The 24,271-nt window shown below is 41.8% G+C and overlaps 1 protein-coding gene across 1 annotated transcript in view; it reads left to right on the top strand.

Annotated features, from left to right (window-relative positions):
• The window catches only part of ACER3 (alkaline ceramidase 3), a 71,739-nt gene extending 48,805 nt beyond the window's left edge, over window positions 1–22,934 (top strand). Inside the window, exons 7-11 of the mRNA XM_054015820.1 lie at window positions 5,111–5,169; window positions 8,536–8,637; window positions 12,685–12,789; window positions 15,681–15,726; window positions 15,958–22,934. Coding sequence (XP_053871795.1) covers window positions 5,111–5,169; window positions 8,536–8,637; window positions 12,685–12,789; window positions 15,681–15,726; window positions 15,958–16,011 — 366 coding nt within the window. The 3' untranslated portion in view covers window positions 16,012–22,934. The remainder of the gene's footprint in view (window positions 1–5,110; window positions 5,170–8,535; window positions 8,638–12,684; window positions 12,790–15,680; window positions 15,727–15,957) is intronic.
• The last annotated feature ends 1,337 nt before the right edge of the window (window positions 22,935–24,271 follow it).

The raw sequence follows: 24,271 nt of genomic DNA, 5'->3' as shown, positions 1-24,271 counted from the left end.
TCACTTGATGGGCAGCTGGGGCTTTCAGCTTCAGTGAGCCACACTTAATTCAAGTAGAGGGCCAGTTTCACGGACTATACTTTGGCCCCGGCTGTAGTAGGAATAGGGGGTCAGTTTTAAATTGTGGTAGCAGGATTGCATTCAGAAACTCTCTCGTTGTGCCTGACACTACCAGTGCTGATTAGATCTGACTTTTATAAGTATCAATATTCACCAGACTTTAAAAGCAAAAGTAAAACCCTTCCTGTGGAGTGATGGGTATTGTGTCTGAGGATGATGGTGTTTGGAGTATGTCAGGAAGAACTATTTGAGAAAGTGGGAAACTGGAACAATAAACATGTATTCCTCTTATTACTAACACGCTATTTTAAATTCTTGTTCTTTTTTTCAAGATGAGTCAACGATGGATGTCTTTCCATTCACAGCAATAGTTAATTTTTATCCCTGCATTATGATGACTATCTTCTATCTAAGCCATTAAGCCACTAATTTTGAGGGGTCAAGTCAGTGGCTCTAAGGAAAAGTGCTTTCCTTCAGTTTTTGCTTCTTCATTCTGTCAATAGCTGCTACAGAGAGTAACCTTTTTAGCCAGTATTTTACCAGGCCTGTGGGCTGGCCTTAAGCCAGGTGTTTCGCTAGGCAGAGTAAAAGCCTTTCATACTTGTACAAAGAGACAGTGTAAGTCTGTTACATGATAAAAGCTTGACGTTGGCTACTATTTTAACCAGTGTGACAGAAATCTGTCTGTATAGCAGAAATGTCTATCCATGCAGAAATAGAGGAATGTTTAGAGATGGAAATTGTAAGTAAGAAGAATGCAATAAGGAAAATGATCAAAACTATCCTTTGGTAGTCCTTTAGCCTGCTGTCTCTTTTAATGAGTTTTCTAACGTTTTAGAACAAGTCTCTTGATTTGGGTGTCAAAGGGAAACAGATCATCTTAAATTTGTCCTTTTTGGAAATCAGGGTTAAGACGAGATAGAAGTGTTCATTAATGCATTGGAAATACTAAAAGGACCTCAAACTATACACAGTACGGAGAGGCACAAAGATGGAGGACTCAATCTCTGGTTACAGCAAGGTGTGAACTCCCTCTGGACATTTAAACACAGGCAGTATGTGCATATGTATAAAGCTTTCCTCCATTGGCTCAGTATTAACAAACGATAACTATGTCAAGTCTAGCAGGGTTGTTTCTGGGTCACATATCTCCCCAATAAAGGTAATAAGACATTACTTAATTTTTCGGTTAATGCATAAACTGGATTGGAATTATGCTTGCAAATCCCTTTGTTTAGTTCGGCACTTCAGTGGTGAATAAAAAGTATTGACTGTTTTAGCAACAACTTTAATTGGCTCTTTCTCTGAACACAAATGGGGTCGGTCCACTGTGGACTTTTCACATAGTCTGGATTGGAGCTTCACTTTAAGTACCATAAAGACTTAGGTCAGAATTGAGTGTTCTGTTACATATGGACAGTTAAGGTTAAGTTTCTGTCATGGGTATTTTTAGTAAAAGTCAGGGACATGTCATGGGCAATAAACAAAAATTCACAGAAGCCTGCAACTTGTCCGTGACTTATACTAAAAATACGTGGAAGTGTGGGGTGGACAAACAGCAGCCACTCCAGCCCCAGGGACTCGCTCAACCCCAGCCACTGCTCCGGCAGCCAGGGACTGCTGCTTCGCTAGGACTTGGGCTGGCCACCGGTCAGCTGTTCGGCAGGCTCAGGGACTGACCCTTGCTCCAGCCCTGCCCTAAAAGAGGTCCTGGAAAGTCACAGAATCCGTGACTTCCATGACAGAATCGTAGCCTTATCAATAGTAAAATGTAGACATTCTTGTGTACTGCCAGTCACCATAACCTCTCCTCTTTAATGCTAAAGGTTGATTTGAGACTAATATACACCTCTACCCCGATACAACACGACCCGATATAACATGAATTTGGATATAACGCGGTAAAGCAATGCTCTGCGGGGGCGGGGCTGCGCACTCCAGCAAATCAAAGCAAGTTCGATACAACGCCGTTTCACCTATAACGCGGTAAGATTTTTTTGGCTCCCGAGGACAGCGTTATATCGGGGTAGAGGTGTACAATCCTTCAATAGCTGCCTTTAAATTTTTGTGAAGGGATTTTCCCTGGCTGCTACAGTTACAGTATTGTTATGCCAATAACCAGACCAGTTTGTTGTTTGTTTGTATTATGATGGTGACTACAGGCCCCAGTTATTCCATTGCCAGAGACAGCTGCTGGCCTGAAGGCTAAATAAACAAAACGAAGGGTGGGGAAAGGGGTAGAACATACAAGCAGTGTCAGTAAAATGTTGGTTTGCAAATGCCATACTAGTTCCTCAATTTTGTTGTGGTCTTGGTTTTTTAATACAATTCTTGAAGGAGTTCTGTTTATTAAATATTTATATTTAATATAGAACAAGAATGAGAGAAGGGAAGATAGGAAGGGATTAGCTAAAAGAAAAAACAAAGGAAGGTCGGGGAATGGGGAAGGAAAAAGAGAGAGGGATATGGAGGATATCACAATTTAGTGCAGGTGCACCTGTATTCTCCCCTCTGCGGTCCCTCCAGGGCAAACATTCCTGGCTTCTCCTCTACCTCTGTTGAATGACGGAGTTGTCTTAAAATGGCTGAATGGCAAATGGAAGTAAGAGAAGAAAAGAGGAAGATTAGAAGTGTGCTGCAAAACAAAAAAGGGTTTGCATACGGAAACTTTTCAAAAATTAATACCCAAGTTGTGTAATTTGAAATATTACTTTGCTGCTGCCTAGCTTCATGCTATGGTTTATTGGCCAAGGATTCCATGTCCATCTCATTGATTTGTTGATGTACCAGGAGAATACTGTGTAAACGGAAGATAGTATGAACCAGTGGTGTGTGGCACTGGATTGAAACTCAGGTCTTAATCCGACTTTGCCACTAGACTGCTGCATAATTGGGGACAAGTCACTTCACCTCTGTCTCCATTTTCCCATGTGTAAAATAAGGAAAATATTTACCTCCTGTGTAAAGTGCTTTGAGGTCTATGGGTGAAAAGTGCCAGATACTATCATTTCTGCTAATGTGTTCTCATTTGAGCTGTTGACCTTATAACCTATACTGTTAGAGGAGTCCATTTGGGGCTTATCATAGAGTCAGAGAAGATTAGGGTTGGAAGAGAGCTCAGGAGATTACCAACCCCCTGCTGCATGTGGGAAAGGATGTGGGCAGCCATAAATTATTTCCTATTCATTTCTTTTCCTAAATTGCTCCCTTTCACACTGGGGTGGTGTCTTGGGTTACAATCCTTCCTGAGCCATATTCTCAGCTGGTATAAATTAGTGACGTTGTGCTGATATACACCAGCTAAGGATTTAGCACCCCTTCTTTTTTTGTCTCATTTTGCCACTTAATTTAATTCAGACTGCTCTTCCTTTTTTGGAAGGCAGGAAACATTAATCAATGTCCCATCTCTGCCTTATGAGATTGTTACCTAACCCCACTGCCACCTCTCTTCTCATGCAGTCTCATGGTTGCTCCCCTCTGTATCATCTGCCCAGCTTTTTGTAGTATACCTCACTGGGAATAAATGCATTTGCTTGTTCCCTATTGACCAAAATTTAGAATGCCAGCAGAGGGGTTTCAGTTCCAGTAACTCTTTATCCTACGTGCACTCTCTTTTTGAGGATGCCAGGTGTGCTTGTTCTCTGACTAAATGAAGCTTCCCCAAAACAGCAGCAGGTTTCTCAGTAAAACAAGATTTATTAAAAGTAGAGAGAGAGAGAGACCGTTTAATAAAAGAGGTGCTTTGCATAGGCTATTCTAAGTAAGTCAGCTGAAGTTGCAAAAGTCAACTTGTCCCAAAGAGCAGTCTGTGGTGCTGACACCAGTGTCAAGAGTTCCATCCTCATGTTGTCCCAGTGTTTATACAACTCTGCCTGTGGATTCATTGCTGTATGCGGAGAGGTTCACTTACTCCCAGTGCCGTGTGTTAACTGCAAGACCATCTTATTCCTCATGAGAATCCACCTCACCTAAAAGTGTGTAGAGATTAATTCACTTCCCCCTCCCCCAACTTAGCCCCTGTGGCAACTCCTAAAATCCTTTTGTTCAGCCACTTCTGCAGCTTGTCCCTTACGTTTCTAGAATTTCCTGCCCTCTATAAACCTCACAGTTGGCTTAGTTACACTCCAGCTTTCCATGCCATGGTGTGGCCAAGCTCTTTGTAAAATAAATTCTCTTCTGGTGGAGACTGATATTGGGGATAATCGTGTCAGCTAATGGGCAAGTTGTATTGTATCCTAGAGCCCCCACTAATACCTTTATAATTGCTGACCAGTTTCACTAGGTCCTCTCAGATAAACAGGCATATCACGATTGAGTTGTTCTACTCATAGAACACTACCTCATCCCTGTTTAGACAAGGCCTCAATGCTGAACATATACCATGGTTCACTTAGAATGCTCCCTTGGGCTTTGCTGAATGGTAGACATAGTGAAGTCTATTCAGATTTCTGCTTTCAGTAATGCTGCACGGTATCATTAGTCGCAAACGCTGTCTGTGAAGGAGTTGCTAATTTAGACACTGTCCAAGGCCACTGTCATTTGTGCAGGCCTGGATTAAAGTGCACAGAGAAGGGAAGACATGGTGATGTACTCCCGAATCAAAACTCAACTGCAGGATGCTGACTACCCTTCGAGCTGTGCACTGCACTTTTCCTCGTCTTCACCATAGTGACTAGGATAAAGAGTGCTGCCTAGTGCTTGCTTTCTAATTCAATTCCTGACGTGTCTCTGAAATCTGGATTTTCCTATCTCCAGAAAAAGAGCTAAACCTCTCCAACAGTTGGGCCTGGATATAACCACGCTTCTATTCTGGGAGGCATTTTGTACTGTGGCTTTGTTTTTGTTTTTCTTTTGTTTGGAAACTTAAAGGGGAAAAACTATTCTCTATACTGAGGAATAGACAAAATGATGGTTTGAAAAAGTCAGTTAAGATACTATAGGTGATAAACCAACAAACATTTAGTTTTCTTTTGCGTTAGGATGGTATACAAACACAATAATACCTGCCTGTGACACACTAACGTTGAATTTTATCTCCGCTTTCCTGCAGATTGTGTATGGAGCACTGGTTTCTATTATTGTACTTCGGTCCGTATATATTGTATTGTGGTAAGTGACTGTTTATTTAGCTCAGCATTACAAGTAGATATGTTCTAACTAGGTGTTTGCATCTAAGGGTACGTCTTCACTATCCGCCGGATCGGCGGGTAGTAATCGATCTATCGGGGATCGATTTATTGTGTCTCATCTAGACGTGATAAATCGATCCCCGAACATGCTCCCCGTCGACTCTGGAAAGCCACCAGAGCGAGAGGCGGAAGCGGAGTCGACGGGGGAGCCGCGGCCATCGATCCCGCGCCGTGAGGACCCGAGGTAAATCGATCTAAGATACGTCGACTTCAGCTACGCTATTCTCATAGCTGAAGTTGCGTATCTTAGATCGATTCCCTCCCCCTGTGTAGACCAGCCCTTAGAGGTGTGCATTTTAAAAACAACTTAACATGAGAAACTGGCATTGCTGACCACTTCTCTAAATGAGTGAGAGATGCAAGGTCATATGCTCTCTGTCTTGTGGTAATGGAGGAGTGATTCATGTCTTTCAGTAAAGATATCTGATTGAAGTTAGGCTTTGTCTACACTGGCAACTGAACAACAAAACTTTTGTCATTCAGAGGTGTTAAAAACATACACACGCACCCCAAAAGTTTTGCCGACGAAAAGCGCCTCTCCTGCCGACAAAGCTACTGACACTCATTGGGGGTGTAAGTTTTTTGTCAGCAGGAGAGCGCTCTCCCGCCGACAAACAGAGGCTACACTGCACGCACAGCTGTAGTGGCACAGCCGTGTCGCTAAAAGGTGCATAGTGTAGACAAACCCTTAGTGTGTACCTTCAGGCAAACCTGGACCACACACAGTCGATCGATGTCTGGACTGGTAGTTTGTAGATTCCTTCAGGCACAGGAACTCTATCTTCCTTTGTTTTGTAAAGTACTGCAAATACTGCCAATGCGCAAACAATAAGTCTAGTAGCAGGCTGAAGCTGGGGTCAGTCACAGGGTTAAGCACTTCAGTTATTGTTTTCCCTGCAGCCCAGTACTTAAAATTAGAATGTAAAGTACTTGGATGCTAAAAGGTAAAAGTTTTGTTGAAGTTACTGTTTTGAATGGGTAAAGTATGGTATATGTGAAGTTGGGAATTTAATTTTTTTTCACCAAAATTAAAAGGAATGGTATCAAAAGTGCTGGAAGAACTGAGAACCAGAGAAAAGTGTCTCTTGGCAAAACTGAAGAAATAGAGAGAGCAGCCAGTGTGAATAAATATGTTAAATTAAGTTTCTAGGTTCACTTTGTGCGCTCTCCTCTCTTTTATGTGTCTCCTGCTTGAGTGATCTTTTCTCTCAGGGGTTCAGATACTTCTTAGCTCTGAGCAATATATATCCATCTTGAGTTTTTCTAACATAAAAAGTGTTTTCAGCTTAGGTTTACTATCTTTCCAGCCCTGTAAATCCCAACAACTCTGCCTATCTTTCCAATATCTTATCTTGTATATTCTGCTGTCACCCCAGTTAAAATGTGTAAAACCAAACCTTTCCTTCTCTTACCCCACCTTCCTCTCTTACCCAATACTTGATGGCATTCAGTGGCTCTCTCTCCTTCTCTCCTATCCAGACCCTCACCATATCCTGTAGTTACTTCTTCCACATTCCCAAAATTCATCCCTTCTTGAACTCTGCTGTCTTGAAGCAGTCTAGTGCCTAACTGCAAAAATAACCTTCCTTTACCTACTCCCCCCCCCCCCCCCCCATATCGTCTCTTCCTCAAATCCATCCAAACCCAGCCCCTAAGATCTTTGTCTTCTATGACTCAAATCGGGCCCCCCTTCCTTAGACTCCTGCTCTGGCTTCTTACTTCCAGAACTCTTCAGAACTATGCTTCTACCTGTGTCTCCTCACCATTCACCTCTCATTCCCCGCACCCCTCCTAGTCTGATTGCCCGGGGGTCTCTTTCACCCAGTCCCACATTGTCCCTTCATTTATGCTGCCCTGTGCTCGTGGACCAGACTCTCAGTTAATAATGCACATAAACCCCCTTCTCTTTCCTCCTCCATGAAACACATAACCTCACCAATTTAATGAGCCATTCCAGCTGTAATTAACAGTATATCACGTATGCCTTTCTCTGCTCATTCATATGTTCAGCTAACTTGTGCCCTTAGAAAGTCAGCTCTTTGGGTAAGGACGTTTTGGTGCTTTGGCTAAGCTTGCCTATTATATTTATGGGACTGAATAAATGCTCGTTAGAAATCAATCTACTGGTGACGTGAATGGGTTTTGTGTTTACCCCTCAGTAACGCAGGCAGTGCGTGGCTGATGTGTTTGTCTTGAGGAAAAAATATCTACAAGCTCATAAACCACACGCCTAATGCCAATCACTAAACTCCATAACTCCAAAATGTACATTAACAGGGAACACTACTGTCAACGAATTTTATTTACATTTAAAATGCCCTGTCCATTTGTCTTGATACAGGATATGTTCTTATCGGTGATATTGCTGTTTCTACAGATGTTAAATCAGTGACAAAAATAATGCAAAAGACAATAAGCAACTCAGGAATGCATCTTAAGCCAAAATCTGAACTGTGTATTCATGGTGATTAAAAATAACATGAACTGTGTTTCATGGTAGCTTCTTGGGGTTGGAATTGGATATTTATGAGGACTTGTCCTAGTGCTGTCAAAGGAACAAACTTCACCTAAGAAGTTAATGATTCTGTGGCCTACATGAATGCAAACAGGAAGATTGGGTTTATGAACGATGTGCTGCCTTGCATCTGTGGTTCTTCAGCACATTTGTCTTGTATCCTAAATAGGATTTTTTTCCTAATGGCTCTTGTTGGTAAAACACAATCTGAAATGACTTTTTCTAAAACTGTCTGCTGGGCTAGTGGTTGGCTTTGGTATGCCGCTTTATCAAAAGGCTGAAATAATTTTTGCTTTGAATGTTAAAGGGACACAAGCTACTTAAGAAAACCAACAACCCACAACATTTCTGTCTGAAACACTCTTACCTATCACTGTTAGTAGTAGTACCAAAGAAGAACTGAAAGAGATTAGAGAGGGGGGGAAATTCTTTCGGTTTAGTCCGTGCATTGGAATAGCCAGTTTAATTGTTTCCTCTCTTGTTTGTGTTGGGGTTTTTTCACACCTAGCTGTCGGGGTAAGAAACGTCTAGGGGAAAAATGAGTGATCACCCCAAAATAGCAAGGGACTTGGGATATGTTTTACCTGACAGTACTGTACCTTTAATTCACTTTTGAAAACGTGATTAGATTTCAAGTTGGTGTCCTGTTAAAGGAATTTTAAACTTTTTTCCACCAGGCATTTAACTTGTAAATAGTGTAATTTATGTATGTTACTTTAAATGCAGTTTGTATCCTAAAAACTAAATTTCACTTTGTTTCTCTCCCCCTAGGGTATACCCATGGCTTAGGGGTCTGGGCTATACGTCCTTAAGTGTATTTTTAATGGGATTTTTTTTTTGGAATGTAGACAACATTTTCTGTGATAAATTGAGGTAAGCATTTGCAACTTGTCTGCATATCTTTTAATCTCTGAGTTCCATGGCTTTATTTGTTTTCTGCAGAATAATTCTAAGTCCATCTCCTGATATGTGAAGTATAAGCCCCACAGAATATTTACAAGTGTTTTATCCAGTCTGCTCTTGATTAACTCTCGCCACACAGTAGACCTCTAACAGCTCCTCAAATTCTAAGCATTGTTAGCGTGAAAAATGATGTAGAAATTCTGGAATTGGAATTTAACTGGTAATTTCGTTGGCAGCCCTCGAGGCAGAATATTAAATATCTTGCTTATCTACAGCTACTTTGAAACTAGTTCTTGAAAAGTTTGAGACAAATATAGAGTTTAAGCACCTCTTTTGTGGACTGAGAGTTTTGATGCTAAACTTGATGCCTAATCAGTAATTGTTTCTTTACTTAAATATACACACACGTTTGAGAGCGCATTCACCAAAGCGTAGTGATAACAGAACACTCCTATGTCCATGCTCCTAGCTGTGGAGAACTTCCATAGCTCAAAAATCAAACAGCTTTATATCCAGTCAGAAGACACCTCGGGTTGCCCCTGCTGTGGCACCATAGGATACTTGTACACTACAATACCTGTGGCTGGCCTGTGTGAGCTTGGACTGCGAGGCTCTAAAATTCAGGCTCGGGCTGGAGTCCAAGCTGTGGTACCCTGCAAAGGGGGAGGGTCCCAACGCCCAGGCTCCAGCCCGACCCAAACTTCTACACCTCAATTTTCCAGGCCCGCAGTCCAAGCCAGCTGACGCAGGCCAGCTGCAGGTATTTAATTGCAGTGTAGAAATACCCATAGTGACCTCTAGTGCCAACAACATTTGGTCCTTTTCTTGCCATTGATACTGAAAAGGCTTCCACGGCTGAACTGCTGCTGACTGACCTGGAGTCAGAACTGTGAGCTCAATATCACTCAGCCACCTGGCTGAGACATTCTTTCTTCCTTTTTTTTTTGGTCTCATTCTAGACTTTAAAAAAACTTACTCTGGTCACTAAAGGGAGTTTTAGGGCTTATCTTTCCAGGTTTTGCCTTTTTTTCTTCTTCCTCTTTTATTTCTCAGCAAAATGTCAAAAATAGCAGCCCCATAAGATCAGGAAACATCCAATATAGGTGTCTATCAACTAATGAACAGTGACCTCTCTTGGAGGGGTTTCAGTGTGAATCACAGCTAATTAGTCTGACAGTTGCATCGTTTGGGGCATTTGTGTCCTGGCGTGGCATTTGAAGAGACTCTCCTGGCCTCCCCACAACACCTCAGTTCAATCCAATGCAAAGTCAGCCAGGAAGGCCTCAAAGACAAAAGCTCACAGAAAGCCACTGTCCAATTTCACAGCTGGATGTCAAGTCTATGCATCATAGAGCACAGGTCTGGCAAGATAGATCTGGACGATGTATCACTCTTGAAGTATTAATTCCCTTGATGCATCCTAGCAGTAGTGCTAACCACCAATTTGGAGGATGTTTACTCCTCTCTCTCTATAAGGACAGGTTGAGGCCTGCATCAAGAAGATCCAAGTTGACTCCCGTGATCTCACCTCCTCTGTCCACGCACTCTCTTGGCTTGTACTGACTTCAACTTTGACAGCATTGCACCAGTAGTTTACTATATTGGGCGAGAACCCAGCAGGGCATATTGTATAACCTGACATCCTCCTTCCACCACAGTTGTGGCTGTTAATGATGTATGCAGAACATTGGGCCAGCTGAAACTTGGTCCTAGCAGAGTTCTCTTGGAGCTTTCAGACCTGTGAATGTGCCATCTATGTCAGGTGAGGCTCATGCCCAAAACTTGATGCTATTGATACATCTGGCGCAGGGATGTGACTCTGTCAGCACAAATGACAGGGTGTTCATTGAAGCTGCAGGTACTGGCACAAGGGCTGACTACTTTTTCAGCCATGCTGACGTAACGGTGAGGTCAAAACCACTCCATCAATTGAGGGAGTCTGCCCTTTGCCTGCAGTTTTCATTGTAGTAGATTGCATCAATAGCTAGAAGCACCTTTTTCCATTTCCAGTTGGCAAAAGGAAAAAATGTCAGTGTACTTCCTACCGTACAATGTGCGTTGCTGCCTGTTGCAATATTTTTTAATTCAACTGTACCTGTTTCATAGCTTTAATCAGAAGTCCCTGGAGCTTTGGAATCTCCAGGGGTGACTTACTACAGCTGGTACCCTTGGAGAAGATATGTTTTCTTGCTTGTAATTTTTATTCTTTGGAAATCTAAGGCCTTGTCTATGCTACGGGGGTAAGTTGACCTAAGTTACACTACTCCATCTAAGTGCGTAACAGCTGGAGTCAACATAGCTTAGGTCAACTTACTGCAGTGTCTCCATTGCGCTGGGTCGACAGGGGACACTCTCCCGTCGACTTGCCTTACGCTTCTCGTTCTGGTGGAGTACCATAGTCGATGGGAGAACAATCTGCGATTAATTTAGTGGGTCTTCACTAGACCCGCTAAATCGACCCTGGTGCATAAATCACCACCGTGTCGATCCCCAGTAAGTGTAGACATGCCCTAAGTTATGAGTCACACTAACCCACCCACCTCCTCTTAAATTTCAGGATTTTGTAACCATTTTGTACTTCACTTCTGTAACATGTTTCAGCTTCCACAGAGAATGGAACTGAAGAAAATACTGAAGGTTGCTACGGTTCCACAGCTAGGTTAGCACAGAGCACCCCTCTGGATGGAGCCACCACGTTTTGAATTGTGGCTATGGGAGCCCCTGCCACTCAAGGCTATGAGCATGGATCCTGGAGTGTTGATGTGTTACATATACGTTGTGGAGGTTCACCTTTCTGTTCTCAATGCAGAATGACATTAGCCTGGCTATTTATGAGCATATTTGTATCTGCACAAGCATATCCAGCTCTAGGACTAACACTAACTAGTTAACAGGGGCTACAGGAAATAAATCAAATCAGCTACCGTCTCCAATTTTTATGATTGAATGTGAAAATAGATTTTTTTTTTAAAGGAAGGAAAAGATATTTAAACTGTCTCTCTCCACCTCAAATTAAAACCAACGTAATCATACTTGTCTCTAGAACTCTGTGATGAGGAAAAGGAGCTGAGAGAACGTGACTCCCTTCTCTCTGCTTTGTCCTTTTCCCCAGCAGCTCTCGTCCCTTAAAAGTGCCAAATGTCAACCAACTGGGCAGAGCATTTCAAGCTCTGCACTTAATTCTGCTTCCTACCAGCAAAGCTCTTCAATGTATGTCTACGTTGCAGTAAAACCCTCGTGGCTGGCCCATGGCAGCTGACTTGAGCTCCCAGGGCTCAGCTGCAGGGCTATAAAATTGCAGTGTAGACATTTGGGCTTGGGCTGGAGCGTAGGTTCTGGGGCCCCACATACCCAGAGTCACTTTGAATTATATATCGGGCAGTTGCTGTCCTTGGTGCTTTGGTTCACAGCTGTCCACCCAGTCTGTCCTTGCCTCACACTGGGAAGGAGAGAAAGGCAAGACAAACTTCACATGAAGTTGGTGAGTGGGGATGAAGTGGCTACCAGATACAGAGAAGTGGGTATGCAGTGTTGTTGTAGCCATGTCAGTCCCAAGATTAGGTGGGTGAGGCAATATATTTATTGGACCAACTTCTGTTGGTGGGAGAGAAGCTTTTGACCTTATACAGAGTTTTTTGGAAGGATTCCAATATCTCTCTCAAACCTTCTATTTTTTCACACTGGCCAGGAAACTGGCGGGAAAGAAGTAAGATGCATTAGTATTTTCTGGTGTCTTAAATAGTATGATACCTGAAGTTATGGGTCTAAACCATTTAAGTACCCCTTTCAAGTAGAAGACTCTCAGTAGTTTTCCAAACCTATGAGAAGACTGGTTCAGCAAACGTCTTCCCAAATTAGAAATGGAAAAAAACAGGCAGTCGTTAACTTAGTAAAGACTGAACGCATGAAGTACATGACAGAGATACAGAAAGAGTGACGCGATCTGACAAGTGAACACTGCTTCTTGGGACTGCGTAGTCTGGAAAAAAATGCATTGTGATATGTTTCTTTGAACAGGGGATTACGAGAGAAGATGCCTCCTGTCGTGGGAGCCGTGACACAGTTTCATGCTTGGTGGCACATTTTTACGGGCCTTGGCTCTTACCTTCATATCCTACTAAGGTAGGAAACAGCCTTTTTCCCCATAGCTTGTTAAGCAAAGTATGTGGGGTTTCTATAAATGGTTTTAGATTTGAGTTGCTAGTTGGGAGTGCATCATTTTAGAGTACCAGACACACGAGTAAAATAATATCTATTCCATAATTATGCTTTGTTCTGTGGGTATTGGGGAATTTACCTTGGTAGCAGGCATTGCCTAAATTAGATGTTCATGAAACTGTTTTAGGATTAGTTTTTGACAGGTTTTTTCCCAGTTGTACCTTGCCCTTTAAATGTCATATTAGCTGAAAAGATCGGGAAAATAACCATTTTTATTAAACTAATGGGATGGAAGTTTCTGTAACTGGTAGAGAAATCTGTCTAAGAAGACTATATACTAGAGTATAGAATTGTTTATGCTGCAGGGTGGGTTGTAATTCACAATGGCAATCCTGTGGTTTTTATCTGTCCAGCAGTGAAAATGCCAGTGCACCTGAGCTTGTATTCCTTCATTTTTCAAACCTAAGATGTTAACTTAAACGTTTGTATTCCTTTGGGTTACAATCCTGCAAACACTTACACCCGTGTTTAACTTTCTATGAGCACTACCACTGCTGAAAACTGGTGCAGATATCTAATGGAGCAGGGAGACAATGGTGCTGTCTTCATGTAGAATACTACATTGATGTCCAAGCATCTCTGATTTCAGTGGGGCTACTCATGGGAGTAAAGTTAAGCATGCGCGTAAGTATTTGCAAGAATGGAGCTGAATTCATGGTCACAGGAGGTGCTTTTCAAATTTTCCAATCACTTTTGGCTCTTTATTTACTGCTGTCTATTTTAGATCAGAATTCGAATGGGGTTTAGGCTGGCAGTTTAAAATATTTTTGTTGCTTATTTGCAACGTGCCATCAAAATGGCTTAGTCTCTCCTCTGAAACATAAATATGGCTCTACCAAATTCACAGTCCGCTATGGTCAATTTCACAGCTATAGGATTTGAAAATTGGTAAATTTCACATTTTTAGATATTTACATCTGAAATGTCATGGTATTGTAACCGTGGGGGATTGTGGGGGATTCTGATAGTGGGGGGGTCCGCAAACCTGTTGTAGGGGGGTCATGGGATTGCCACCCTCAGTTCTGTGCTGCCTTCTGAGCTCAACGCTGAAAGCAGCAACCGCAGAGCTTCCTGCAGCCGCAGGACATTCCGGGAGGTGGAGGTGGGTCTGGTCTCCCCTCCCCTGTCCCCCAAAACAGCTGTGAAGGGGATGGACCAGTCCTGTCCCTCCCCAGCCCAACCAGAGCTAGGAGCCCCCTTTGCTGGGGCGCTCCTAGGAACAAGGGGACATCAGATTTCACAGGGAAGGTCTTATTTCATGGTCTGTGAGGCATTTTTCACAGCCATGAAATTGGTAGGGCCCTAATCATAAAATAAATATCTTTAAGAGGTATTCCAGCTAGTGTATGAATTTTAATCGCTTCTCAAACACTTTTTTTCCACAGTGAGAGCAGGGTTGGGGTTTTTTTGGTTTTTTTTTTTTTGCCAGTTATAAAGCTGGTTATTTTCCTTTTGGTTCTTTCACTAGGGACAGTCCCAACAGCCTCCTTGTGATAGCATTTTCTTGCTCTCCTCTTGAACGCAGATGCTCAGTGTAGAAGGCAGGTGCTCTGCACGGCTTGAGTACACCTAGATATCGACAGTTCCTCACAGAAAGCAAATCAATGCAGACAGTTTAAATACTGTAGGCTAGATTTGCAGTGCCGTAAATGGGGGAGAGGGGGGAATTGGTTTTGCATGCATTACCCCTGAGAGTGTTTTTCCAGATGAGCTAAGTAATCTCCCTATAGTATAATTTTCCTAGTGTTTCTCCAGTCTAGTTTTACATTTCTGTTGTTTTACATTCCATAGTCTGTGCTCTCAGTGTAAGAGCTTTTTCTAATATTGAGCCACTTTTGGTTAATTTCATCATCTTCTCCTTCTACAGTAGTTTAGATACTTTTGTGACATGATAAATAATCCCCCTCACCCTTTGCTGTTTACAAGCTTCAAATATTTGTAGACTTCTATCACGATTGTTATAAAACGGTGGAATCCAGCGGATTAAGCCCCACCGTAGAAGCTGGGAACTCCTGAGTTCTTTCAGTGAGTTGCTCAGGCATTTCTGTGCCTCAGGTTTCCTAAGAGATTTGCCAGATGTCACACAGTGAGTGGCAGAGTCTTCAATAGCCCCCATTTCCCCTGACCCAGAACCCTGCTCCAGGAACTAGACCGTGCAACCTTCCATTTGCTAATGTTATAGTTTCAGTGTTGTATAAATGCTAAGGGCGCATGTGACTGTCATACATACCCAGCCTGGTTTCTGAAGGTGCAAGCCGTGCCTCCCTCCCCGAAGTAAAGGTCTGTAAAACCAAACAAAAACCATTGTTGACGCAGACACAGTGGGAGGCGGGGGTGGATGAGCACAAGTGTAAAAGCTGTGAGCAACCTATACTTGCTCTTTGATCAGTGCATGCAACTTTGCTGAGCATCCTGGCTACTCAGGGAGTTTGCTCTCCCACCCCTCCAGGCTAGGGGGGGACAAGTCCCTGATTGCTGTTTCCCCTGAGGCAGAGGGAATGCTCTTCTAGGGTCCTTTCTCCCTTTCCTTAAGGGTGGGGATGGGGAGACACAGCTTACAGCCAGTAAAACAGGGCTCTGTGACTAGTCCTCCGTTTGTGCCAGGTAAACCCAGGCAGAACAAGCTGAGGCTGAGCTGTCATCACAGAAGTGCGCCTGGTACGGTCAGGAAATCATGGGGGGATCACTCCTGTCATCAGTGTTGTATTTACTCTGGACAAAGCCTGAAGTGTAGCCGTGTACCTCGACTGTATGGCACTTTGGTTGTTAAATGCTCATTGGATTTCTCCCCCTAGCTTATACACAAGGACACTTTTCCTGAAGTACAGGCCAAAGGTGAAGGTAAGCTGTCAATCATTTTGTACTTATTAATGCAGTGTAGAAGTAGGCCATTCAGTTGGCTTACATTTAAGCATGCTTCTGGGCTCATTGGCCAGGCCTTCCTGTTTCTGGCTTTATTTTTACATTGTGTTCTGTGTATTAATTCCAAGAAACTGAGAACAGGTGAACTGTATTTCTGTTCTGAGAAGCTACATTGCAAGCAAATCTTGTTTCTCCCCCTTTTCTTTTCAGTTTGTTTTTGGAATATGGCCTATTCTCCTTGTGGAACCCCCCAAGAAGCAGTGACTGTGAGAGATCCAACCAACCAAGTGTGACCACTGGCTGAATAAAGAAATTCCACAGCTGTTGACACTGATGTGGCAAAATTATGCATCAGCTCAAGGGCTGTGTAGCAGGAAATAGACTTCTCTGTATTACTGGTATTGCCAGGCACAACGCAGAGTGAAGAGTCGGCGCATTATGGGAATAATGTTTAGAACTGTTTTATTGTTAAGGTGTTAAAACAAAATTAAGACACAATATTTTTTGTGTATATGTTGTATAGCTGAAGATACTGGGCTAATATTTTGTGCTGGTCACAGAAACCTTACCATTTTTTGAAATGGGTTGCATATGTTTTCATTCAGTTGTGCATCTGGTCTGTGGCTAAACTAATATTAGTAACTGAATTATGAAAATGGTAGGCCAAGTGATGGCCAATCTAAGCATCCAGGGGGCCTGTCGTGAATTGAATCCTTCTGAACTAATTCAATCTTGAACCTTTATACAGTTTAGTTAGGTATGTAATGATTTAGGGCTCTCTTTTACCATGCTTATATGTTGCTATTTGCAGTAAGTCAAGGGAGTGGTACGCGTAGAGAAATTGTATTAAATTAGGTCAGGCTTCCGTTTTCTTTTGAGGATGCAGGACCCATCGGGAGTGTTTTCCAGCAGTGCCTGGGGATAGGGTGCACCAGTGAATGGCTCAAGGGCCCTTTAAAAAGGGGTTTAGACTCACTTAGACATTCGTGCTACGAATGTGAGGAAACTTGAGAACTGTCTCAAGTCCTTCTAACTTGTGTGAGAATCCAGGAGGCCATTTCTGGTCATTCTGAATATCCCTAGCAAGTACTGAACACCCTTTACTAACCCTGCTTTCATTTTGCAAATCATTCATGCTCACAGATTCACAGCCACTTAATTTAAATGATTATTTATATCCGTGTTGGTCTAGCTTTAAATTCTCTTCCTCCCCCCCCATATTTTACAATCTGACAAATATTCACCGGATTTTCAGAGGTGCTAAGTATCCTTCACTCCCACTGACTTCAGTTGGAGTGAAGGGTGCTCAGTACTTATGAAAATCAGGCCTTTTTTTTGGTCTCCTCAGCATAATCGACAGCACTCTGAGGCCATGTCTACACTAGAGACCTTACAGCGGTATAGCTGTACCGATGCAGCTGCACCACTGTAAGGTCTCCTGTGCAGCCACTCTATGGCAACGGGAGACAGCACTCTGGTCAACATAATTAAACCACCCCCCACAAGCGGCACTAGCTGTGGACATAGGCGCCGACTTCATGGGTGCTGCAGGGCTGGAGCATCCACGGAAAAAACGGGCAGCCAGCTCTCCCCACCCCGCTGCCAGCAACCCCACGGATCAACTTCTCCCCCTCCTTCCCAGTGCCTCCTGCCCGCTAGCTGTTCTGTGGCATGCAGGAGGCTCTGGGAGAGAGGGGGAGGAGCGGGAGTGCAGCCAAGGCACCTATAAAGCTGCTTGAAAGTTCTGCAAAGTCTTGGCCATGTAACTTTGTTTTGTTTTACTTCAAAGATAAGACTATATCCTGTAATGCACAATCAATACTAATCAAAATTATCTTTTCCTTTGAATGTGTTTCTCTTGGTCTGCCCTTTACCTACACACTTTAGAGGCCTTCTATAGTACCATGATCAGTATGTAAATCTTTAAATGGTGGTTTGACTAGCAGTTGACAGCTAGTTTGCAGTCTGTGTAGCTCTAAGTTGCAGATCTATCAGGTAACGTTTAAAGTCACTAGTCAGGAACCCATCTCTATTCAGGAAGGGTGTTTAGTCCTGTTGAAGTCAATGGGAATTAAGCATGGGCTTTCCTGAATTGGGCGCCTTAATTATCTGGAAATAATAGTTTCTGAGAAGAGCTTTGCAGTCGGTTTCAAAAACACAACTAAAGAGGGTGCCTGTTCTCCCCCACCAAATGCCCCAAAGCAAGCCAGCGCCCTACCCTTGAGGAGCTGGACTTTTGGATCATTTTAGTCACCTCTGCCACAAATGGGAGTCAAGCACATGCTTTGCTGAATTAGGGCCAGAAGCACCATCCCATTGCAGCAGTTCTGCTTTATATCTGCAGTGTGCAGAACATATCAGCAGTCACTGATGGCCTCCTGGTTACTTAATATTTTTTTTAAAACTTTTTTTTTTCCAGTGGCCTTATTTTTCTTGTTGCAGAGTCTTGGGGGGTTATGTATTTTCAGGATGTATCTGTGTATGTGCAGTCACTGCCATGTGCTAAAAGCCAATTTCCCGATGAAGAGAGTGTCTCTGTGCTTGTGTAAGATGTTTAAAAAATCTTGCTCACCAGCCTACATGCTGGTGAGAAGCAAGATAGCACATTCCTTTTCGGATCATGTAAAATTCATTTGTCGGGATGTCAAATAAGTGTTAACATGTCTTGTCAGTTTGCTTCTGTTTGATTTTTTTGCTCAAAAAAGTAAAAACAGTTTTGGGGTTTCTATTTTTAGCTTAACGTTTTGCAAGGTGGCTTATTCTTTCACTTTAAATAGCCAAAACACACACTTTTCCCCAAGAGCCTCTCTTCAAGACATTGCCACTACATAAAGAATGTAATTGAGATGTGTAAGCCTCGAACTACAAATAGTCATCTAAAGTGATGGATGTGTTGGGAAGCACTACCTTACAAATTGTAAGTCCTACTGAAAATGTCAGGACAGAATAAACTTTATATTCTTATTTCAAACATGATACCTAGACGGCCTTGTTCAGTTGCTTGAAAAATAGATGTACCAAACTACCGTGTAAAGAACATGCGTGTATCTGTTACATTGCTCCTTGTTTATATTCCTTGTATGACCAAGCAGATCAAAGAGGTATTTATTTTCTGAAACCTGGTGTACACCTAAAACTTAGCTACGTCGCACAGGGGTGTGAAAAATTCTCACCCTGAGAGATGTAGTTAAGCCAACGTAAGCCCCAGTATAGACACCGCTAGATTGACCTAGCTACTGCCTCTCAAAGGGGTGGTGGATTTACTGCAGTGATGGAAAAACCTCTTCTGTCGCTGTAGCATCTACACTATGGCACTACAGCGGCACAGCTGCAGTGTTGTACTTGTGTCGCTGTAGCGCCTGAAGTGTAGACCCATCCATAGAGCAGCAGATCTCAAACTTTTAGAGTGGGCTACAGCTGACAAGACAGTGCCACATGGACCATCTTCCCTTCCCATTTGCGAGCTCACTACATCTCTGTGGCTGTTACATCCATGGAAAAGTAACATTCGCAAAGTAGCAAGAGTATTTTGATGCAATTTAAAGGTTGGAAACTTTAACTCTGTGGCCTGTGTCATGCAAGAGGTCAGACTAGATGATCATACTGGTCACTTCTGGCTTTAAAAAGATCTATGAAAAACCAGGAGGGCCTTTACCATGTGACCAATCAATTCCCCAGTGGACCATCAGCAAGCGTTTCTCAGATCACAGTCTGAGATCCTCTGCCTTAGCGACAACATTAGGACATTTAACCTTCTCTGACAATAAAAATCAACACCACGCTTTCACCCAGACATCAGGAGTCAGGATTTTTCGGATGCAGCTCAACAATGAAAAGTGCTTTTGCAACAAGTATAGGATGTGGAAGATTCAGACCTACCAGCAAGGAGGAATCTCACCTACATCTTACTTGAAAGCAGAAATTCAAGCTAGCTAACAGTATTAGTTATCTCCAGAACTCTTCCTTGTGGGAGAGAAAATGTTGTTTCTTCTTCCAGTTCTAACACCAGGAGATGCACGGCCAGCAAGTGTTTAGAACAAACTGATCATTTTAAAAGCACCGTCGAATTAGAATTTGGAATATGCAATAGAATTATCACTTGCACATCTACCTCTATCATGTATATTGCACACTATCAGTGCCCTTAATTTAAGGATGCAGCGATAAAGACAAGTAGACTAACTCAGACCTCACAACACTAGCAGGATTGCAAAGTATTGAACTAATCTATGGCTGAATATATTAGCTCTAGGTTAGTGGACTTGTTAGATACCTGTCAGAGGCTTTCTGGTTATATACTTGATCCTATTCATCTGCACTCAAATTTGACTGACTTTTTTAGTGGGTGTTATGAACAGAAAGACCCCAGATTCAAGGCCTTAATTCTAGATATCTGAATTTAAACCTGCTTGCCAACATATCTCTGCATTTATGTAACCTTTAGGTGACTTAACATATACTAATGTATTCACTTCTGCCAAGGAGTGAAGTTAAAGGAAAAGTTCAAAGCTACTTGATTTTTTTTTTCTTTTTATTTGAATTTGATTGCTTACAACATCTAGTTCCTAACAGCTGGTCACATTTATCAGACATAAAATTAGAAATGGGGAGGCTAATGCTACCAGCCAAGAGTCTCAAAATTACGAGCCTAAATCTAGGCTTCTGACTCCATTTTTAGGCACCTTAACAAGTGGCTTGACTTTCAAACACGCTGGGCACCCCAGCGGTTTCCATTACCCTCAGTGTTTTTGACGTCTACCTACCTTGTTTACTGTGGATTCAGCAACTGGGCAGCAATCACTATCCTTTATTAAATGCATTTTATCCGTTAGTAATTTAAAATCAATGTATATCGTATTTTTGGCATCTGATGGCAGAAGATGAATGGTCAGGAGGAAGACTTCATACTGGAAGATTTTTTTTTTTCTGAAATCCTAGTGATTGCTCAGGAAGTGACTAAGTCCGGGCAGTCTTTTCCTCAACAGCTTGGTGGTTCTGAGAGTCCAACCTTCTTTATTCTGCAAACATTAAGGCCTGATCTTACAATTGACAATACGCAGATGAAGCAATCCCTTGATTGTAGTGGGGCTGCACCTGCGTTGTGTAAATTGCAGGACTGGGGTTTAAATGTACAGTTTGGTTAACACTCCAAAACCAGTATAGCTGTAGAAGAAAAATTCTAACTGGAGAAACATTTACTGATGGGAAGGCAGGAGAACATAGTAAATCTTAACTGGAGTCAATGAGAGTATAAACAGAGAATCCTGTAGCATCAGTTTTAATCACTTTTCCTGATAACTGCACTTTAGACACCTGTGTGTAATAGGCTTGAATGTTTTGAAGCCTATATGCTTAACTTTTAATATTGATTCTGAATTATTTGCTATAGAGGTACTGTAGACGGACTATTTTATGCAATATATTGGCTAGTACAGTGTACCTTTACGTGGATGGAATATAGAATGGATTATTCTATACATGAACAAAAATGTTTCTTGCATGTCAGGGACATTCTCTACTTTCTTTGCTTTTGAAAATCCGATAATGTAATAACACCGTTAAGTTTTCAAACGTTTTTTGTCATTGAGCATGCAAAATTACATACAATTAGCAGATGCTGCTAAGTGCCTGATTTTTCTCAGTCCCCATGTTCTCCGAGCATGAAATTCTATTGTTTTGGTTTTTGATAGTGTGGGCAAGATCCCAAAGGGCGGTGGTTTTCGTTACATGATTATTTAGCTATTACAAAAAAAAAAAAATCCTATAATGCAGAATTCAAATGGTGTTTTTTAGTGGACCTCCAGAAATCTGCAATACTGCATTATCCAGCCTTTTGCTGCCTTATTACTCAACTAGCACAATAAGCGTAATTTCCATCCATCTCTTATTATTGTACTATGAATCAGTTGAGATTTTGAAAGCCAACCAGGGGACTTAACCACACAGCCCCCATTTATTTCAATGAGAGGTGTGTGGCTAAATCACTCCTGACCCTGCTGTTTGACAGCGCCTGGGTGGACTGCTGCTCCCATGGAGAGTCTCATTGGCTTCTCGGGAGTTCCAGGCAGGCACAAGCGTTGGCAGGCTATCCGTTATAGAAATGGGGCCTAAGTTCCCTGGCTGGCTCGGACAATCTCTGTTTTCACTTGCTGGAGCCATTTAACTACTTTCAATTACAAATCTGTAATTACAGTTTTGCAGTGGAGTGGTTCAGTCACAAACTGAACTGAGTCCAATTTGTACAGGCCTCTAAATCGCCACCTGAGCATTTTGTGCGCACAGAATCCCACAACTGTTGAGCATAAATCAGGTAGTTACCTATCTTGAGAATGCATGGATGAGATTTTGCAAGTGAAAGTTAAATGACCCTTTTGATTATCTGGCATGTCGTGAATCTGGCCCTAGTTAAACAAACACTTAAGACCGTTCTTAAAGTTATGCTCAAGTCCATCCCTCTTTTACAGAACTTTGAAGCACACGAAGTCCCACTGAATGTGACTTACGGATGTGCTTAAATGCTCTGCTGAATAGGAATAGACTTTTGCATGTGCTTAAATGCTTCGCTGAACTGAGGCCTCAGTCACTGTCTTGCAACAGAATTTTACTCCAGTGTTTGACCATGCACAGTATTGCTCTGGGGGCAGAGGGAAGGGAGATTCTAGGAGCATAAGCAACAGTTACTTTGTAGAGTGATTTGGTTACTGCTTGTCTCATGTTCTGTCAAATTGATGTTGACTCTGTTGAACCCAGTTTAATGCACTGATAATGCATCGTTTACTGTTTAGAAGATAACCTGTCTATGGACATGGAATAGCCAATGTGTTATGTGACCAAACTTTCTAACATCAACACTATTTGTTTTAGCGTAATCTTTGTTTTCCAATTCAAGATATTGTTGCAGATGAATTCACTGTGACAAAAAAATATATAAATAGGGGTTGACTATATGCAATAGCAGTTGTACTAAGAAATGTTTAATAAATATTTTGATATACTGCACTCAATCTTCATATGGAAACAACTGGCAACTAACCCTAGGCTTATGTGCGTCAACCCTTTTTGTTTTGCAAAACACATCAGCTTTGAGATATTTAAGTAATAATGTATTTAATCTATTATCCATGCTGCATTCAAGTACTAATTGTCTTTATAGTTCAAATTATTAAAGAATTTTGTTTTAAATAAGACTTTTTGTAATGTTTCCTGTTTTTTATATTGCATCTGAAAGGATGATTTTATCAATGCTGTTTAATATTTAAGGATACATGCCTCTGTTTTCAAAGCACAGAACGGGAATCTCAGCTTGGATACGCAATTCAGCAGGGATAAAAGGTTTGGCATTCCATTGATTTGAGTTCAGTGTAATTTTTTTTAAAACAAATAGCATTAAAATTACTGTTTTAGAAGACCTTTTTAGTGGCCAGAAACAAAAGTCTCATTGAAAATCAATGGGACTTGTGGTCCTAAATCTATTAACTGTTTTTGAAACTCTCCCTATTAACAACTTATGTCCAATGTAGCAATATTAGGATACATCAGTTTGCAGCTGTCCATATGAGCAGCAATATTAACCTTCTTCCACTCAAGCAGAGCCCTGCCAGGAAAGGAATGGGAAAAGCCAGTACCTTAGTTCTGAGCCATGCAACAAAGTCTTAGCCAAAAGGGAGTCTCCACCGTGCTTCAAGGCTAAAAACCTCAAACCTCTTTTGAAAATGCCGAGCTGGTTCTTCCAGGCCCTAGGTATGCAATTCTGAAGAAATGCCTCTGCTGATCTCAACCATTGCAGGGGGTAGTCAAGGTCCAGACTCCAGAGAAAATAATGCAAAAATAATAATTATAATAATTTGTAAATAAAAAGATTTTGGGGTCTGGTTCAAAAGCGTCTGGCGGTCCAGATTTGGCCCACAGTCCGCCTGTTGACTTCCCCTGCATTAGAGAGACCTAGAACTGGGGGTGGGGATAGAAGGTAATAGCACAGTGAGACTTCGGCTGATATTGGGGATACAACTTCCCAGGGTTATTGTTTACATTAGCGTTTCCCAAACTTTTTTGGCCACGGAACACTTTTTAGCCTATTACGGAACACTTATAATATTTTGTAGTAGTTTGGTTTTCAAATAAAAAATTGCGTTATTTATGCTCAAATATATTTTTTTATAAAACAAAGCAAAAATACAAATTTAAAATAACTTGAACTAACAATTTGTAACTGGAAAGCGCGTATATAGTAGTACAAAAATCAAGTGCAAGAGTCAAAATTAAAAACTGTTCTACTTAAAAAAAAACCTGTTTTTATATATACACAAACACCAAACAAATTAGATTTTTCCTAGGAAAATTTATTTTTATAAACAGAAATACAAATCTGGATTTAAGGGGATTGGTGTTTCTGCGTTTTTCTATCACAAATTCGCTTAATATTAGGAATAATGCTGGAAAGTTGAATCCTCATGTCAGGCGCAGCATCAAGTCTATTCCTATATTTGGTTTTTGTTGCTGTATAATACGAAAATCCCGTCTCTCA

The sequence above is a fragment of the Malaclemys terrapin genome, chromosome 1 (genome assembly GCF_027887155.1).
Source record: "Malaclemys terrapin pileata isolate rMalTer1 chromosome 1, rMalTer1.hap1, whole genome shotgun sequence".
NCBI classification, from domain to species: domain Eukaryota; kingdom Metazoa; phylum Chordata; order Testudines; family Emydidae; genus Malaclemys; species Malaclemys terrapin.
This window is presented reverse-complemented; position numbering and strand designations above follow the sequence as displayed.